General features: G+C 41.0%; 1 protein-coding gene across 4 annotated transcripts in view; it reads left to right on the top strand.

Moving 5' to 3' along the window:
• Positions 1–16,954, top strand: part of AHCTF1 (AT-hook containing transcription factor 1) — a 133,155-nt gene that overhangs the window by 29,508 nt on the left and 86,693 nt on the right. For all 4 annotated transcript variants that reach the window (XM_053302457.1, XM_053302448.1, XM_053302466.1 and 1 more), the window contains exons 6-10: positions 5,377–5,493; positions 7,339–7,423; positions 9,950–10,100; positions 11,980–12,112; positions 12,199–12,380. In XM_053302457.1, coding sequence (XP_053158432.1) covers positions 5,377–5,493; positions 7,339–7,423; positions 9,950–10,100; positions 11,980–12,112; positions 12,199–12,380 — 668 coding nt within the window. The remainder of the gene's footprint in view (positions 1–5,376; positions 5,494–7,338; positions 7,424–9,949; positions 10,101–11,979; positions 12,113–12,198; positions 12,381–16,954) is intronic.

The raw sequence follows: 16,954 nt of genomic DNA, 5'->3' as shown, positions 1-16,954 counted from the left end.
CCGTGATTGTTATTTTCGGAAGCTTGGCAGCATTTCCCTCAGTTCCTTTCTGACCTTTGGTGGCTACAGCTCCTTAGGAAGTTATTCTAGTGTAGATTCTCTGGTAAAATAACTGTACATCTGTTTGACCAGGGACTGTTCCTGACAAATCTGTTTAACGCTGTTTGGTAATGTAAAATAAACATTTTTTGTGTTTGACTCGGACTGCTAACAGACACTCTTGGAGCTTATTGGACGTCTGCTATTGCTTTGATTAGTATTTATTTCCCCATGGACTCTTAAGGATAAGCGTTAAACTACTTTTGAAAGGTATGGGGAGTGTAGGGGGAAACTCCCATCTACAGATGACCACAAGCTTTGTCTCCTTTGCTATGTGGGAGTGGGCACATAATATCTCATTCTGCAAAGTTTGTAACTCGTTCTCCCACCAAACATTAAAGAACAAGGCAGCAAGGTTGAGAGTTGTGCTCTTAGAGGAAGCGCTTAGTCCAGCAATTCCTATGCTTCTGTTGCCTTTGGCTTTGAGTTCGCTTTTGGGATCGATGTCGGGGGCTGCTTCTTCCACCATGCAGTCTAAACCCTCGACGTTGGTTACTTCCTCCTCAAAAGCTGATGTGCCTTCTTAAGAAGCCGCTAGCCCTAGGATGGGGACTAGATGGCCCCACTTCCAAAAAAACATAGAGATAAAAGCTCCAAGCCGGAGAAATCACACGCATCGACATAGAGTGCATCCATGCCATCTCCGACAGGGCTTTAACAACCAATACCATCTCAAACTACAACATTGGCATCGATAACTTATAAGTCAGATGCATCCTCAACAATCTAGATGCCAACACTGGGATAGATGCAGAGCGGAGATCAAGCAACACGGCCATTGTGACTGAACACTTGACACCATGCAATGTCGTCCTCTCCTGCACTGATTCTGTCGATGTTGAGGCATTCAACTCAATCCCTGATTGCTTTCGAACCCGAAGAGGCACAAGATATGGAATCTGCCTTAAACCTAGATACTGCTCATAACCTACTCTCCTTACTGGAGTCAAATGAGAGCTTCAGCTTCAGCCTTTCAGGCCTCCATCAGCCAAAGGCTGGATGAAGACTAGGATCCTGATCTAGGAGAAGTGCCATATGGGAGACCCTGAGGATTAAAAGGGAGACAAAAGGATGAAAAAGAGTTTCTACTAAAACATCATCTTCCAAATTCTCTGGTAGTTGATTGTGTGTCATCAAAGACAGGATGGAGATGCACAATGCCAGCTGACAAAGAGGGATGCAAATTAGATATGCTGGACTGGAAGACTTAGGCTATGGCTTGCCTCTCCTTCAAAATTGCAAACTACATGGCATGCTTATCTAAGTACACCCATTTTTTGTGGGATTACCTTTTTCAAGTTCGTTGTAAATTTTCACCAGAAGAATTTGAGAAAATAATTGCAGACATCTATTCGAAGACTACAGTGGTTACTCATCAACAGTTTAGTAATGTTAAGAATCTTGTAGAAACAGAATCTTGCACTTTAATTGCTATCACTTTATGTAGAAATGCATGATTGTGTTTGTCAAATCTCCAGCAAGACATGAAGGAGAAAATAGAAGCATTGTCTTTTGTCTCAAAGCAACATCTTTGGTCATTCTGCCTGTCCACCTCCACTGTCCAACAGCCCAACAATAACATTACCACCATCCATCAATGCTGCACATTCCATCAAGCTGGCAAGTCATGCTTATTCATGGCACTGCATAATATCAGACTGGTGGGTTTTAAGTATTACTCAGACTGGTTATGTTATAGAGTTCAAGACTTGGCCAACCTTCACGGGATAAAATACACTCCAGCAACACCTGCCTTGATGGACAAAGTCAAAACAATGGGGAAAATGTATTGGAAACACTGTTGGAAAAGCAATCTCCCTTGTGTGGTGAACAACTTGGAACAAGGGATTTTACTCCTGGTATTTTCAAATATCAAGGGATAGGGGAATCCATCTAGTAATTGAAGCTGTACATCGATATGAAGAATTTTCTAATATTAACTTTGCATGGGGACACATGGGTTGCACTAGATTTGAAAGATGCTTACTTTCACATCAGAATATAGGAGAACCACAGAAAGTATCTGTGCTTCACAGTGGGCAACAAAATATATCAATACAATATGCTGCCGTTCATTCTAGCAACAGCCCCCAGAGTGTTTACAAAGTTCATGGCAGTAGTGACAGCACATTTGTGCACTCAGGGGTTGACTGTTTTCTCGTACCTGGATGATTGGCTTTTCACAGCCAAGAGCAAGAGATTTAGTCTCAGATCTTGTGTATAGTATATCTCCTCAATGAGCTGGAAATCCAGATAAACTGAATGAAGTCTCATCTAACAGCTGTCAAGCAGTGTTCCCATTAATTTTTTTCATCTCTGTGTGGAATGAGTTATGTTCTGCGCAGCAGTATCAAGGCAGTGTGTGCACTCATGCATTCAGAATTGGGCCTTCCTGATTCAATCTCAGCGGGGTCTAAAATTATCTGAGCAGATATTAAAAAAACCTTGTCAGCATGCATATGTGCGCACAACTTAGAGGGAACACTGCTGTCAAGAGATTACAGTAAATACAAGCTGTGATTGACATGGAGCAGCAAAGAGCATTCCTCCTAAGGATCAAAGGATTTCAACATTGATAATGGCACTCCATGCAAATCCTATTCAAAAGGTTAATACCTTTTCAAATTCTCTTGCACATCAACAGTTCGGTATGGCCGCCTATGAATATGAAGGCTGCAACTATGGTACCTGTCAGCATTCCACCCCAATGTGGACAGCCCACATATGCTTCTAGCAGTTCCCAATTCCATTCTGGAGTCCTTGAATTGGTGGGCAAGCAAGGTGGAACAGTATCTCACTCACTGTGTAATTTGAGTTTGCAAATATGGAACTGGTGCATTGTGAACCAGATCTTTCTGACTGATCCATATAAGGGGTGTAGACAATACATTGTCTAATCAACCGGGCCACACAACAATCCAAGCAGCAGCTTTGAACTGGAGCAGAGCCCACCTGAAAATCAGACCACACTTCCTCACAAGAGCACAAACACCAAACCAATAAACACTCACATGAGGAACACCATCTCCTTGACACCAGCCAGAGTTACCATCAAACTCGCAAGCCATGCCCCAGCATGGCAACGTATAACATCAGACCGGTGGGTCTTGCGCATAATCATGACAGGCTACGTGATGGAGTTCAAAGAGATTCCTCCTTTCATGGGTGTGAAGTTTACCCCCGAAACACTGATATTGAGAGAGGAGGTACAGCAGCTGTTGTTGAAGGAAGCAATATCACCATGCAGTAGGCTCAGAGCCAGACGGTTTTCTACTCCCGATACTTTCAAATTCATCTTGCTCACCTGCAAATTGCTAAACAAGAATCCATCAGAGGCAATCAAGGCCCACTCCACTCGGGCCTATGCTTCATCAGCTGCACACTTTTCAAGGGTTGCTTTCACGGACATCTGCAAGGCAGCTACATGGTCCACAGAGTTGCCCTTTATAAAGCATTATGCCATAGATATGCGCTCTGCTACTAAGGCGAACTTCGTGAGATGCGTTCTGAAACGGGTGTTGCAATAATCACTGCTGTACCCTTCTCCAAGGAGAGCTTGCTGAACACCCATACGTATGGATCTTGATCCAGATAAACAGGTTGCTCACCTGTAGCTTATGATCTGGAAGAGATCCATCAACATCCGTAAGACCTTCCCGGACCACTCCTCTGCAGTAGTGCCCTGCTATGTGCATACTTGTGTGCATGCCCTTTTTCTCCATTGATACTGATGAACTCATCTGCTTATCTGTATGGTTGTCCTTCATGGAAGTCATCCAAGAACTGAGGAACATGGTGCCCAACCCACCTTTAAATAGCACACTATAGGCGTGGAGGCAGGGCATGGACGCCTCGATAAGCTGCGGTATTGCTACCGCGTAGTTACTGCGCAGACGCAGAATCCCATACTTATGGATGTCAACGGATCTCCTCCAAATCATAGGTTACAGGTGAGCAACCTGTTTTTCAGTTTAACTTGAATATGGATAGGGCTGTACAACATTCCTCAAAGGCTGATCTGGTCTCTGTAACCGTGCCTCAGTCACATTATGTTTGGATTATTGCAATGTGTTCTATGTGGGGCTGCCTTTGATAAGTATTTGGAAACTACAGATAGTGTAGAATGCAATTGCCAGATTGATTTCTGGCACCGCATGCAATGTCTTGAAGGCATTAAAAAATAAATAAACTTTGAGTAGTAGAAGAAAAATATAAAGGTAATTATGTGTTCTGTTTAATCTGTTTTACGAAGCGGGGAATATTACTTGTAAAACCATAACTTATTTTTAAAACTGGTGGGGAGGGCAGATAAAAACGTCCAACTTGAAATTATATTTCTCTATTTGAGTAGTTGTCTGATTCTGAGGTGCCTCTAGGTAACACTTATTCCAATAAGGTTTCTTTTGCCTCCATTACTGAAAAGATGGGGTGAAAGCTGCTTCCATTAAAGCTAAATATTGAATAGTAGACATTAGGGGTGCTTATTCCATGTGACTATTTGATGCTTTAGTGCAGGCTGAATTTAACACTTTATCGGACAGATAGCCCTGTTCAGACACTATATTGAATAAGTATATAGAGGTTAGTACAAAAGCCACCTAATGGTGCAGCAGGAAATGACTTGCCTAGCAAGCCAGAGGTTGCCAGTTCGAATCCCTGCTGTATGTTTCCCAGACTATGGGAAACACCTATATCGGGCAGCAGCAATATAGGAAGATGCTGAAAGGCATTGTCTCATACTGTGCGGGACATGGCAGTGGTAAACCCCTCCTACCAAAGAAAAACCACAGGGCTTTGTGGTCGCCAGGAGTCTACACCGACTTGACGGCACACATTATAGAGGTTTGTACACTCATACATGTTTTTGTGTGAATATCTGTGCCTGCATTCATTTTAAAAGTGAACTTGGGTACAGGCTGTTCAAATGCATAGTACTGATAGGGAAGCGTACTGCTTTACCTGCATTCAACAAGTGTACCTGCGTATACTACACTCGTACAAGTGTTCAGCATAAGGCTCGCTTGAGTGATCTACATGAGGAAGTGCTACAATAAAATGGATTATGTGTTTGCTAACAGTACCAAATACCTTTTGCTGATATAGATTTTGATTCTGCAGATGGAGTAAAAGTGTGCCAACTAGATTTATGTGAAATAAAAAATTAAACATTTCCATTATTAAAAGATATAAAATGAAAATACAATGTTGTATGAACTGGAGAAACAGACCTACAGATGTATCTCTTTCCCTGTCATCTTCCCACTCCCTCTTATTTAGGTACCATTCCCAGTTAGAAGGAGGTAGAATTCCTGTGTATGCTGTTACCTTTCAAGAACCTGAAAATGATCCTCGCAATTGTTGTTACTTGTGGGCTATTCAGTCAACACAAGAAAGGTGGGTGAAGACAGTTCAGTAAATTTAGTACAGTAAAATTTAGTACAGTAAACAGTTCAGTAAATTTAGTACAGTAAAATTTAGTACAGTAAACTTGTATCCAAACAATCTTAGCAGCATGCATCGTGCACAAGAAGTAGTTCACTCTTGCTTTGACAAAGAATTGGTCAATTGGACTTGCATGCAGGATTATCTAATCTTTTTCCAAACACCAGCCTTTGATAGTCCTATTGCTTTTTCTTCAAAACTGTTAATTATAGGCACAGAATTAGGGTCTCTGTAATAATCAAAAGCTAGAGAAGAAGTGTATGTGTGTCTACATTTGTGTGTCTATCTGCTGCCTACCACATGCAACTGAATAAATTTACCAGCTGATGAAAAATGAAAGGAAGAATAATTTTAGGAAACGGTTTAATTGTGGTTTGTATCTAAGGCTCTCTTGTGAAAATGAAAGGCGCATCTGTTTGCCTAGGGCAGTTTTTTCACTGTACTCTTCTTACCACAGTCTCCTGAGTCACCTGCCATCTTCTTTTGGAGGGGTTGCCCTCAGGAGCGGGATGTGGGGCAGTGGAGGGGGCACAAGGGGCTGAAGAAGGAAGTGATGGGAAAGCCTCTTTCAGTGAACAGTACTCCAGGGATGTGCACAGAACCAGTTTGGAGGCCCTTTATCAGTCTCCAAACCAGTTGAATTGACCAGCGGTTCTGCCGGTTCAAAGCCCAGGGGCATACCTTTGGGGGAGGGTGCCCTTATTCCTCCTCCTGCATTTCATTTGCCGGTGCTCCATTGAAGAAATCCTCGTCATGTGCCATTGAAGTCCCTGACATGTGCAAGCACGACATGCCCACGCACTGGGTACTTCCGGCCGAGGAGGACACCGGGGCGGCAGTGATGTATGCTGCCGCCCCGGTGGGGACTTCTTCAGTGGAGTGTCGGCAGGGAAAATGTGACGGGAGCGGTAAGGGCACTCTCCCCCGCTCTTAAAGGTATGCCCCCCAATCTCCGAACCACCTCCCATCGGTTCCATGCACTTCCCTACAGTATTCTATTCCATTTACAGAAGGAATGTTAGGATCTAAGTTGGTATTTAGCTAGATCTGTGAATGTTGCAGAAAGCTGTAGGTCTTAATATTGAGTGTTCCATCTAGCTTATTAAGAACCTGTCTGCTTCATCTAGAAAAGATAGATGGATTACAAATTGAATATCCTTTTCAGAACATCTTTGAGACACTTCATTTTAAGTTTCAGTGGTAAAGGCACTATAGAACTGTAATATGTTTTATTCTAGAGTTCTGTGGAAAACTTAATGTGTATGCAGATCTCCTGCATGTACAAGTCTCCAGTCCTTTGTGGGGAGGGCAGTGCATGTGATTAAAGGAGTATTAATGCAGATAACTATTTCCATTAAAATGAATATGGAAAGTGTTGTGTGTCAAGAGTATCTGCAGCCTCAATTGGATAGGGTTCACTACGTGTGTTTGGGGGGGGGGGGGGGTGTAATTAAGCAGTGTAGGTGCTATGCAGTTAAATGGATTGGCACCAGAGAAGCACAAGCAGAGTTCCACTCAAACTATGAGATGTGTTTGTGCCTTCCTTACTTACTGCAGCTTCCTGTGCCCTCCAGACATTTTCTCTGGAGGATCAGGGCTGCAGGAATAGGGGGAAAGGGCATGAATGAGCAGACGAGCCTTTCTGTTCTCAAAAGGCATCTTTAACTAATCTAATGTGCTTGAAGCTCATTCTTAAAAACACCTTGGTGATTTTTGAAGTAAGTGGCGATTGACTAACTGAGAAATAATAGCAGTATTAAGTTCTGTACTAACACATTGTAATTTATTTCATTCTAGTGAAGGGGATGTTGTTAGTTTACATCTACTGCAGTTGGCCTTCAGTGACAGAAGGCGTTTAGCATCAGGACAAATCATGTATGAGGTAAAGTATTTGTATATTATAACATACTATTATTTTGACACAGTTGTAATCTAAAATCCTCAACTGGCCTGTCCATGCAGTCTTGTTCGCCATGCCTAAATTTGAATAGATAGACCAGCAGCTGGTATGATATCGGAGACTCATCTCATATTGAGTACCTGAGTTCTACCAGACCAATTGAGAATCTCTACATATTTGTCATATTTTGATCAACGTGTGAGTGTGAGTGTGTGTGAGTGTGTGTGAGTGTGTGTGTGTGTGTGTGTGTGTGTGTGTGTGAGAGAGAGAGAGAGAGAGAGAGAGAGAGAGAGAACAATTGGCGGTGGTGGTTGTGGAGAAGCAGATGTTTTCCAAACGTTTTTATGTCTACACTTACTTACTTTTTACGTTTTCTGCATTTATCTAACCTCTTCAATCTGATATGGTGTTCCAGCACAGTTTGCATTCTTTAAAACACATATAGAGGCACAAATTAATTTTCTGCCACCCATTCAAAAATGAATGTAGAAGCTAAACAATCACACAAGTTATTGCATTCAGGGCACACATCCTTAGGGTAGTACGCAAAGGGCTGGTTTAAATATTACACAGTCATGATGAGACTATAGGAAATGGCATTTGTTGCAAGAGCCATATATGTGGAAGTCATGTTTACCCTAAACTTGTGGAGACTATCTATATATCATTGTGGCTCATTCTCGTGGCTATTATGGGTACCCCATAGAATGGGATTGTCCACATGGCAAGCAGCTTTGAAATCCGAGATGTTTGAGAGGCCCAAACAGCAAAGCAGTTCTAGTGACTGTTGCACAGTGTAACACTTGAATTGTTCTTAAGAATACATGCATCTCTATTGACTTTGTCCTTAATTTAAGTTGTTACTTTTATTCTAGTTTGTGTCTATGAAACGTAAGCACTGTCATGATTTCTAGATTTATTTACTTGTGCTTAAGTTGATTTTTAAAAATTGTGTGTCAGTCATAGTTTGTGTATTTTTCTTTTTTACAGTGTCCCAAGCATTTTGCCTAGCTTAGATAAAATTTTCATGCTTTTTATTCCTTCCCTCTGGGCTCCATTCTACAAATGCCTCCTACTTTGCTGCATGCCAGCGTGGGTAGTGGTTAGAGTGCTGGACTAGGACCGGGGAGACCAGAGTTCAAATCCCCATTCAGCCATGATATTTGCTGGGTGACTCTGGGCCAGTCACTTCTCTCTCAGCTTAACCTACTTCACAAGGTTGTTGTGAGGAGAAACTTAAGTATGTACTACCGCTCTGGGCTCCTTGGAGGAAGAGCGGGATATAAATGTAAAAAATAATAAATAATAATAATAATAATGTTGATGGAGAAAAACACATTAAAGTATTTTCTTCCTTTTGGTCCTTCATGTTGCTTGAATTTAAACAAAATATTCACTTTTTAAAAGAGTTTATATTTATATGTCTGGCAGCTTAAAGATCATTTGCAGCATCTAACAAATTGGGTTCATCATGACTGTCAAAACCTTACATTAAGGGATTCACCTTGTTGCTTATGGGTTCTAATTTGACATATCCTCTTGCTTATTTTGTTCTAATTTGCTTTTTGTTTTTTGAGATACTTTTGTCTCAAACATTTCAAAATGGTTACTTCAGAAACTGTCACAATAAATGTGGAGAAGGGAATAAAGATTCTTTTGTTCTGCAGCTGAGTTCATTTTACTTTCTTTTGCAATTGTTAAATGTATGTTTGCTTACATTATTTGAAAATATAGGGGGGGAATATGTTGACCACTAAGTTTGAAAACAATTTTTTTATTCTGAAAAATTGAAATGCTTTTTGTCTGACAATACTTTGTCCATATTTCCTCACTGGGTTGTGTTAAGTTATTTAAGGAGTGAATATATAGCAAAATCAGCAATTTCATTGTGTACTTCATGGAATGCTGCTATGTTGACTTTAAACCTACTGTGTGTGTTGGACAGAATATGAGAAGATTCATATACAAATTGCTTTACAGTATCTGGATGTGGAACTCTTAACAAGTGTCTAAATGTTTCCTATTAAAAAGTCTAAATACTATATTTACCTGAATCCAAGACTGGGTTTTTATATTAGAAATCAGGAGGTCATCTTAAATTCAGAATCTTGTTCCTTTCAAGTAAATGCAGGTATAACCTGTATTTAACCTCTACTTTTTAAAGGGTAAATACGATAGGATAGTCCCAATCTATCTAGATTGCTGGACTGCTCTTGTAGTAAGGCAGGTTTTCCTCATGGCTAAATATGCATCTTGTTCTTGGAGACAGTTGTTCTTTGGCATCCTTTTTTAAAAATGTAAAAAGTTTGGCACGACAGCTACTTTTTTGGCTAGATTAAGATAAGCAGCCTTTTCTTGTACAATTTGCCTTGTAAAACTTTTATTAGCATGATATTGGACCTTGCTCTTCTTGTAATAACAACATCATTTTTATGAAAATACGGAACCTTAAAATCTTAGTGGTCTTTTTATTGCACATTGATCTCTTATCTATTTTTTCCCCTTCAGGGTTTAGAATATTGTGAAGAAAGATACAGCCTAGACCTCACAGGTGGAATTTTCTCTTTAAGAGGGCAGACTAGCAATACCAAATTAATTGGTTGTCAGACTATAGAAAAATTTCGAAGTCATGTTGACAGAGAAGATGGTATTAATGAAGGTTAGTATAGAACACTTTTTAAACTTAAAGTACAGTTAGATGCACAGTTGCTTGGAAGTATGTTCCACCATGTTAATAGGACTTACTACCAATACATATGTTCAGGATTATTGCCTTAGCTGCAGCATTGTACCAAAATGAGAATTTGCTGTGCAAAACCTCCAGATTCTGCACTGAAGATTCAGTGTTAAAAACAATGAAAAGGCTGAGCAGCTTAGTGAGCATCTTTTGCTTCTGGTAGCAAAGGATAAGAACGGCCCTGCTGGATCAGGCCCAAGGCCCATCTAGTCCAGCATCCTGTTTCACACAGTGGCCCACCAGATGCCTCTGGGGAGCCCACAGGCAAGAGGTATATGCATGCCATCTCTCCTGCTGTTGCTCCCCTCATGTTACCTAATTAATGTTAATATTTTCAAGATTATCCATCTTTGATTTATTGTGTTTTTTAGCAATAAGACTCTTCATGCAGGGTTAGCAGGCTGATCTGTTTATCTCTACATTTTGACTATTGATGGCGGACAGCCTGATGCTTCACACCATATGGAAGCTTGTGCATTGTGTTACCATTGTTAACCCCATAACATTGGAAGAGGGAGAAAGTATCTATGGATAAACAGTAACAGTTGAACTGGGAGCTTTGGCTACTTGTTCTTGGGTTCCTTTTTAATTGCATATCCTTATATATGTCTTCCTACCTCAGATGACTGCCAGGCTCCTGGAAGGAAGTAATTCCTCTTCCACTAGACAGGTAGCCAAATTTTGCAGTGCAGCCCTTCGCTTTCGGAAGAGCCTAAAAATGGACAAATAAACGACACAAGCCAGAGCAATTTGTACTCATATCTCGGCTAGTTGTAGCTGGGCATGTGGGGATAGGTATTGCCAGCTTAAAAGTAGCTAATTCAATGCTAACACTTTATAGAGCCCCTGAATTGTATATCTCCTCCCAGATTGGGAGCTGAGCTGTGTTTGGAGTTGTAATTGTTCAATAAGCAGGAAATAGCTGCCCTTTTATTTTAATCTATTTCACTAGTATTTTACTAGCATTTTCAGTGACTCTGTGCTGAGCAGGACCCCATAGAATGCTGATTATCCCCTCTTTTAAATTTGTTCTGATTTTATACTGCTTTTTGACTGAAACAAAGTGTTTGGCTGAGTCCTTTTTAGCTTACATGCATTTTATCTATTCTGTTTGTGTTTTATATCATGTTTTAAAATTTTGTATTTTTAGATTCCCTCCCCCTCAGTCTTAATGCTACATCAATTTTAATCTCCGTAATACTGCAACACTTTCCTTATATTGCATTTACTGTATAGTATTACTGTTTTACAACTTGTGCTGGTCAACGACCGTAATAAAGATTATTATTATTATATATGTCTTCAAATATTAAAGTTCTGATTGAAACTATCCTTATTTCAGTTAACCAAATCTTATAAGGAGGCTGAACTTGAATTCAAGTGTTAAACATAGGCTAGAAAAATGAGAATACCTTTATAAGGAAGTGTGCAACTGATCTTAGCAAATGAAAGATCTGACTTCTGATGTAAAATGTTCCCTGGAAGATAAATATTTATCTTGGAAGATAAATAGCTGTCTTGATTTTGGTTTCTGCATTCTCTTAGTGGTTTACTGCTTGTTAGAGCAGTCTTTGGTATTTTCTTGTGAACTGCCTCGGGTACTCTTTTAGTGACAGAAAGGTGTCTTACAGTGTTTTTGAAATGAACAGATATTTCACAAGTTGACAAAAACAAAGTCCTGTGATTGTTAACACCTGTTCAGACTTCAGATAATTTGTGAGGCATATTCTGTAAAACTGAGTTTTATTTATGTAATTGGTAGCTGCTAACACTTCTACAATAATACAATCTTTTCTCCTAGTCATATCACCTGACACAAGTGTGTCTGTCTTCAGCTGGCAAGTGAACACATATGGTCAAGGCAAACCATCTACTTATCTGGGTATATTTGATATAAATCGCTGGTATCATGCTCAAATGCCAGACTCATTAAGGTAAGAAGTAGCTGCTTTCATTATAGACTTCCAAAAAGGCTGTGTAATATATTATCAGCTTTACTATTTACTTCTGCTTTCTCAAGACCAGGGGAATTTCTACACAACTGCTCCTATTTTGCATTGTGGTCCCTTGATACTGTTGTGAGCTTGACTTCTCCACATCGGATTTTGGACATCCTTGTACACGAACGAAGCTTAAGTCGTGGTGTTCCTCCTTCATATCCTCCACCTGAACAGTTTTTTAACCCAAGCACCTACAACTTTGGTATGTGTACCATCAAGTGCTTCAGCAGTAGAACTGGAGTTGAAATGTGTATCCTATGTTTCATTTCTAGCAATTATGACCACAGCTGTTCTAAAGGGCTATCCAGACAAGGATCCACACAAATATCATTGTTCTGTTTCCCAACCTCTTTCCACCCCCACACCAGACAACCTCCTTCAAATACACTCTCAGCCTTCCAACCACATACATGCCATTGACCACCACCACCCCCAGCATACTTCCAACACTCCCCTAATCCAGGGGCTACAGCTCTGAAATCCAATTCTGTCATTGTGTTGCAGCAATATTATATGCATTTTCAAACTAGATACAAATTTCAATAAAATGATTGAAGTTATGTGTTAATACGGGCATCGTGTAATAGTAATAGATGCATAACTTCTCTGCTGCTGGCTGAGGACTTCTCATGAAGGTTATCCTTCCCACATGCTCCAGAGGGCAGGACTATGTTAATTAAGCAAGAAGTTTTATAAGCCTGAGAAGGAGAAGCCCAACCAGTTCTTCCAGGCCTTCATCCAGCTCCAGAGACAGTCTCTTTGCCTTCAGCCAAGCATCTCTCTTCTTTGCATACTTGTCTGTCAATCTTAGTTCTGTCTCCCTTTGTTCTCTCCTTTCCTTCTGCCCTTCTTGTCTTTTTGTGCTTAAGGGCAAGAAGAAGAGCCCGCTCACTCTCCATGGTCACTGCTGATCTCTAGGTCCTCGCTAATACCACAAGGAGGGCAAGGGCCTGATCTGCTGGAGGGCTCCTCAGGTGATCGGCTAAACAAACGTGGGCATCCTCTGGTACCGGGTGTGCCCGGTCTGCCAGCGGATCCTGCCTCTCCATCAGTGAGCCACCCAGTAACATGGAGGTCCCAACAGGGCCAACCACTCCTTCCACAAGGCCCCTCAAGTGACTGTTCTGAGAGCAGTTTCCTCCTCTAGCCAGGCCTCTTTCTCCTCAATCTGCTCAAATTGGGTCTTCAAGGGAGGTGCCCAGAGAACAGCCTAAACAACTAGAGGGGCCATCGGGTGGAAGCACTCCATGTGGGCCTCTTCCAACTCCTAAAAATGCTGCAGTACCGCAAGCTGGAAAAACCTGTGAACAAGGCAGATGGTTCTTAGAAGAGAACGACGTGGGAGGGCCATAGCAGTCAACACAGCCTGCCCATCCTTGGCTAGACACAGGAGAGGAGACTGAATCCACCACCCAGAGGTACAGCACCTGAACGAGTGAGACCAGGGCCTTCCTGCCCCCTCCCTCCCCATACTCCCTGATGAACCTTCTCCTGTGGCCCCTATATCTACCCTTCCCTCTGAAATACCTGCAACCTCTCAGGCATGGTTTCAGGGTATTTTGGATAAGTCACAGTGCCTGTGCACCCAATTTTCTAGAGTTTCCTCTTCTTTTACTTCATCAGAGTTCACCTAAAAAGCCAAGAAAAAATATAAACTTAAACCTCAAGTCCAAAAGGACAAAAAGGAAAACAAAGCTAAGGGGGATCAGGACTCCCCATCTAATTCTTCTGCTATCACTCTCTATGACTCCCATGATCCTCACCCCAGGGGCCCTGATCTAGACCCTTGCAACCTGGGACCCAGTGATAATTTTGAGAGTCCTATGGAAGTCCCAGAAAATCCAGACTTGGATGTAGACTCTAAAGAAGAGAGTGAATGATGAGATGACCAAACCTTTGACTCATTCTCCAGTTCACATAGGCTATTATTCCAGATGACTTTACTCATCTTTTTCATAAAGCCATACACACACTGGAGCTACAACAAATGTCACCACTAGAGCAGCTTACTCCATCAAGGGAAAAACTAGTATTTCCTATGCGAAAACCAAAAGACCTGTTTCCTCTTTTCTTCCTAAAGTATCCTTGGTTTTCCACCTCATAAGACATCATAACTTCCTTCATTCTGTCCCAAGCCAATACACACCTTGTAGAGACAATGGCATAAACTAGTTGTGAGACACGGCTTGAAGGTCTACCCATCTTGCATGGCAACCTTCAGACACACAGATGCTTTGTCTCCTTCCCGGCTTCAGTGGGCCAGAAAGTGTCGTCTACTATATACATAACCCTGGTCTATGAAGTGTAGAATCTATGGCTACCACTCAAGAGCATGGCGCACTCTTACTAGGTCAGCAGCTACATCAACCGCCTTTTCCATAAATGCCCTGCTGGCCATGGGAAGCCACATGGACATCTCCATCCACCTTCACTCTGCACTACAAGCTTGATCTGTATTGCTCCTATCAAAGCAGTCTTTGGCAGACAGGTCCTCCAACATGTTCTTCCATCCCAGTAGAGGCCAATGCCCCAACCCAGATTTCTTCTTGCTGCTGGATTTGAGGACAGTTCTACCCACACATCTGGGCATTTATGTTTACTGGTGTGCCTTTTATCTCCCCCCCCCCCCTTCCTGTAACTTGGACTTGGCTGATCAGAATCAGGTGAGGTTCTTCTTCCCAGGCTTATAAAGCTTCTTGCTTAATTAACATAGTCCTGCCTTCTGGAGCACAATGTGAAGGATAACCCACGTGAGATGTCCTCAAATCCAGTAGCAAGAAGCAGCTTTCACGATGAGTAACTAATGCTCTTTTCTAGTCTGACCTCTTGATTGTTTTTCCTTTCTAACTTCCCCTCTGTACATATATTTATAACATTTTATTTAAAAGCTCAAATAGTGTTCAACACTTAGCCTGTGCTTTTTAATCGGAATATGTATGTGAAAAAGCGTGGATTTTGACCAGTAAGTAGGGCAGATAAAAATCCATTATTTTCTTAAAACAGTGTGTAAAAAAACTGAATCTAGGTCAAAGATATCTCCATGAATTGTAATAATAACTTCTAATTATATTGTAAGATCATACTTGTTTAAAAGTACACAGAGAACCTCTGTATTCACAGGGGTTCCATGCTCTGTAATTACCATGTATATGGAAACTGTGAATATTGGGGCAATGGGATCGTGGGGGTTAGGTTCCTAGAGGCCCAAAAATTGGCAGGTGCATGTGTGTGTGCACACACTGTTTAAAAGGGCAAAATAAAGTGCCATACAGTGCTCTGTGGACCACCAGTGATCTAGCAATGCCCCCCAGAAATCAGAAATAGTTCATTTTCCAGCTTTTCCCCCTGTGATTTTTTTCACTGATTTTTTTTTTTTTAGAGTAAACTAACTGCAAAATGGCTCTGTTTAACAGAATGGTGGCTGGAAATGACCTCCACGGTAACTTCCAGCAGCTTCCAACCTACAAATACGATCCTCCCCATCTCTCGCAATTTTCAAAAAACTCCTGAAAACCCATATTTTCGCCCAAGCTTTCTCAGCTTCCTAATATTTTTGGGTTTCAATCTCTGGTTTATTTTTAAATTGTTAAATTGTTTTTAAAGTTTTTGTATATGTTTTTAACTGGTTTTATGTTGTTGTAAATCACCCAGAAACTAAAGTTTGGGGCCTGTACAAATTGAATACATACATATGCAGAATTAACTCCTTGTGGTTCAGGGTTTTTTCCATCTGTGCCAAGGTCGGGTGTCTATCACCTGACCACGGATATGCGAAACCGCAGGTGTTTAGTCTGCAAATATGCAGACTCTCCATATTGTCAAAAGTATATGGAGATAAGTGATTTCAGACCATATTAGTCCTGTTCTGCAGGTGGTGTAGGTGTGTGCACACAGTAAAGCCCTTCCCTCTCCCTCAGTGTGCAAAGATAAAAACGTATAGAGAATTTAGGAAGATGGCGTAAATCTGAGCAAGGAGGAGTTTGGATGTAAATACATGGGAGAGGAATAGGAAGTAAAACAAAGCGAGCAGAACATATTCATACAGTCCCGAGGAAACGTATTCCGAATGTGCCCTCCATTATAAAAGGGAAACACTAATCATGGCAGCAGGCCATAAAATAAACCCTTTTGGGAAATATTTTCACAAGCCTGTCATACCCACAGGGACACAAGTTATGTGTCCAAAATGCAAACTGTGCAACAGATAAATGCAAGGCCTGGTTGCTGGAATGAAACAGAATGAGAAATGCTTCTCTTTGATACCAAAGAGAGCATGCAAGAATGCATTTGCTTTGATACTAAATGTGAGCCAATCACCATCCTGTGTTTTTGATGAAAATTAATCTTGAAAAAAATTCAGACTTGCTTTATAATAGTGTACCTATCTTCTAAAAGTAAAATCTAAGATGAATATGTATTAAGGTGTTATCAGACCACTAGAAAATGATGATTAAATGTCAATTCTAAATCACTAAATTTTAGTCGTGCTGATTAAATCACTTCCTGAGAAGTGATTTAAATCAAATTCGCTCTGCCAGTAAGGTGCTTATTTTAATTCCTTAAAAAAATAATTGCTACAAACACTAATGGTAGTGGGGCAAGCCTTTAAAAAAGCAAAGCTCTGTAGCACCTTAAGGAGAGGCAATTTAAGTTAGAACATTGAAATTCTCTGCCTACAAAGTTTGGAAAAAATATACTCTAGGCTTTGTATTTTATTCAAGATTCATGATCAACCCTGACTCCTTGTACAGAAGGTCCTTCATTTAGGGCTCAAAA

The sequence above is a fragment of the Hemicordylus capensis genome, chromosome 1 (assembly GCF_027244095.1).
Source record: "Hemicordylus capensis ecotype Gifberg chromosome 1, rHemCap1.1.pri, whole genome shotgun sequence".
NCBI classification, from domain to species: Eukaryota; Metazoa; Chordata; class Lepidosauria; order Squamata; family Cordylidae; genus Hemicordylus; species Hemicordylus capensis.
The sequence above is the reverse complement of the archived record's forward strand: the minus strand, read 5'-3'. Positions and strand labels throughout refer to the sequence as shown.